Source organism: Chaetura pelagica, unplaced genomic scaffold (genome assembly GCF_000747805.2).
Source record: "Chaetura pelagica isolate M959 unplaced genomic scaffold, ChaPel_1.0 scaffold120, whole genome shotgun sequence".
NCBI lineage: Eukaryota > Metazoa > Chordata > Aves > Apodiformes > Apodidae > Chaetura > Chaetura pelagica.
In genome coordinates, this window is record NW_009951952.1 from 972,161 (window position 1) to 975,525 (window position 3,365).

At 49.7% G+C, this 3,365-nt stretch overlaps 1 protein-coding gene across 1 annotated transcript in view; it reads left to right on the top strand.

The window, feature by feature from the left end:
• Positions 1 to 590, top strand: part of MLF2 (myeloid leukemia factor 2) — a gene marked incomplete at its 5' end in the record, with an annotated part of 5,430 nt that extends 4,840 nt beyond the window's left edge. The window contains one exon of the mRNA XM_009998980.1: positions 570 to 590. Within this exon, the coding sequence (XP_009997282.1) occupies positions 570 to 590 (21 nt within the window). The remainder of the gene's footprint in view (positions 1 to 569) is intronic.
• Positions 591 to 3,365: the final 2,775 nt, after the last annotated feature.

Genomic DNA, 3,365 nt, shown 5'->3' on the forward strand with positions numbered 1-3,365 from the left:
TGTGGATTCTCCTTCACTGGAGACATTCAAACCCACCTGGACACGTTCCTGTGTGATGTGCTCTGGGTGCCCTGCTCTGGCAGGGGGGTGGGACTAGATGGTCTTTTGAGGTCCCTTTCCAACCCCTAGGATTCTGTGTTTCTGTGATTCTGTGATTCCCGCTTCATCTAGAGAGCAGGGAGAGATGTGAGTTTTGAGGGAACGCTGCTCTGAATGGGGAGGTGGGAGCTGTCTAAGTTAGCTTTGTCATCAGCAGAGAGGCGTAGTGTCAGCCTGAACTGGCGGCTGGGATGGCGTGGAATGATGTAGGGTCACAGTCTGTAGGGTGTGCTGTCATTGCATAGAGCTTGAAGACTATTTGCTGTCAGTCCAGTTTGAAACACAAGTCAGCGCTGGTGTCCGCTCTCCTGTGCTGTGAGTAGGGTTCCCCACAGTGTGATCTAATGCTTGAGAAGGGACTTTTTTCCCTTTTTTCTGATGTCAGGTTTAAACATGTCTTTATCTGTCTTCTGTGCTGCTTTCTAGTTGCCACTTACTCTTTTTATGTTCTCCATTTCCCTTCCTCCCAGGTACAGACAGTGAAACTCTGAAGCCCCTTCAAAGCACCACTTGGACCCTCCTGAAATTTAGTATTAACATCCCTCCCACTTAAGAATTGAAACGAAGCAACTAATCTTCTGCATTGCTCTTTTTTGCCCCATTTGGGTGCTGCAGTGGGGTCTGGGGAATCTCACTGGTGTGCAAGGAACACATTAATTGCCCATTCCCCTCCTGCTCTCCCTTGGTTCTGTTCTTTCTGCCAGTAGTGGTGGGCATGAGGAGCTGCCACCTTGCCTCTTCCATCCTTTCCACTCTCTCTATGCTGGGTTGGGCTGGTTCTGAGGTTTGTGTTTAGTCCCCTGTGAAAGAAATATGAGGGGATTCTGCTAGAACCCTGTGTTGGTCTCCTTACCAGGACAGAGGCTTTTCTTCCCCTCCTGCTCCTTTGTGCAGCTGTGGAGAAGCAGGAGGATGTGTGCGTTAGAGAGGGGAGGAGCAGAACAAGAGCTGGATCAGCCTGTGGCCCTCCCCCCAACCCCTCTTCAATCATCTTCCTCCCCCACTTTTTTAATTTGTGAAACTTGTAACTAGATGTTTACTGAATAAAAAAAGAAACTGTAAGGAAAACTGTTGGATCAGTCTTTACCTTCAGCTGACCTAGTTGTGCCTGCTGTGGAATCAAGTGACCTCTTTCATATCCTCGGGGAGTTTCTGACTGAGGAGAGTCTTGATGTTTAATTCTGGAGCTTTATTTTATTATGTAAAATAACCTTACAGCCTCCCCATATGGTTACAAAGTGAGATAATACTTGGTGTGGAAATGGTGAACGAAGACCCAAGAACGCACTGTTTGCAGGAGTAGCCTTTAATTGCTGTAGTTTTGCTGTGCATTCACTGTGATTTTTAGTTGGTCTTTCTTGCTGCCTGGTCCCCCTCTGCAGCCCTGAATTGAGCCTCTGAGGTTCCTGCAGGGCCAGGGAATATTCCCAATGTTTTCTCCTTATTACTCTGCAGCTGAGGCCTATGTTGTTACGAACGACCTTTTCTTAACTTCTTCAAGTAGCAGGTGAAACTTGAAATGCTTTAGGAATACAGGACTAGGGAAGATCTCCTGGGTTCATTTGAAACAGGGCAAGGAGCGGATGCATGACTTGCACTGGGAAGTGTTGTGCTGGGATCTTGCTGTGTGTCCCTGTGTTGTACATCTGGGCACTAACACAGGGACAGACACCTTGCAGAGGACTGGCTGGCTCACCCTGAAGTCAGGATGCAGAACCCAGCCCCTTCAAGCTTCAGGCGGAGTTTGCACAGGTTCCACCCTTCTGGAAAGTGCAGGATGGAGCCTTAGCTGATGGCAGGCTCTGTCCTAGCAAACCCCAGTAGGCATCCTGGTGATGGCTCAGCAAGGCCTTCAAATCTGGGTGCAGCTGGGGAGGTCTCCAGCATCCAGGAGAGTGAAGGGAGTGACCTCAGTTGAGGCAGTGAAGTGTTGGAGGGGTATAAGGCAGGGACTCCCTGGGGGTGGACTGAGTTTCTGGAGATGGCATAGTCAAGGCAGGCCCTGAAGAGAGCAAAACCAAGAGCTACACAGAAGAATGCAGGGCTTGGGAGAGGTTTCATGGTGGATGTGCTAGTTTGGGCTGGGATAGAGTTAGTTTTTTTCCATACTAGCTAGTATGGGGTGATGTTTTGGATTTGGGCTACAAGCCGTGTTGATAACACAGGGATCTGTTAGTTACTGCTGAGCAGTTCTCACACAGAGCCAAGGCCTTTTCTGCTCCTCATGACATCCTGCCAGCGAGTGGGCAGGGGGTTCACAGGGTGCTGGGAGGAGGCACAGCCCAACTAATCAAGGGGGTATTCCAGTCAGTGTGACATCATGCTCAGCAGATAAAGCTGGGGGAGGAAGAAGGAGGGGAGGACATTTGGAGTGATGGCTTTTGCCTTCTCAAGTAGCCATTACGTGTGATGGACCCCTGCTTTTCTGCAGAAGGCTGAACACCTGCCTGCCCGTGGGAAGTAGGGAATGAATTCCTTTTGGTGTGCTTGTGTGAGGCTGTCTTGATTTCAACCCATGAATTTCCTCACTTCTACCCTTCTGATTCTGCCCACCATCCTGCCAAGGAGGGAGCAGTCAGGTCAGGCTCCCTGGTGCTTTAGTTGCCAGCTGGGTTGAACCATGACAACGGACAAGTTGGGTTTGCCAGACTTCAAGAGAAGGAACTGGACCAACAACGGCCTTGTTGGAACCTTGTGTTTTGATCCAGTGAAGAACCAACCAAGCTCAGAAAGGTGCTTGCAGCATCTAGACAGTGGTGGTGCCCAGCTACAAAGTCGTGGCTGTTCTTTGAGACAGTGACTGAGAAAGAGCACGGAGATGGGCGTGATGATTGGCCAAGAGAGCCAATGGCATCCTGGCTTGGATTAGAAATAGTGTGGCCAGCAGCAGCAGAGAGGTGATTGTGCCCCTGTGCTCAGCACTGGTGAGGCCACATCTGGAGTGTTGTGTCCAGTTCTGGGCACCTCAATTCAAGAGAGATCTCGAGGTGCTGGAGCAAGTACAGAGCAGGGCAACAAAGCTGGTGAAGGGCCTAGAGAATAAATCTTATGAAGAACACTTGAAGGAGCTGGGAATGTTTAGTTTGGGGAAGAGGAGGCTGAGGGGAGACCTCATCAGTCTCTACAGCTACCTGAAAGGTCATTGTAGAGAGGCTGGTGCTGGTCTCTTCTTACAGGTAATTAGTGACAGAACAAGAGGAAAGGGCTTCAAGCTGCAACAGGGGAAGTTTAGACTGGACATTAGGAAAATAAAATCAAGGAAAGAG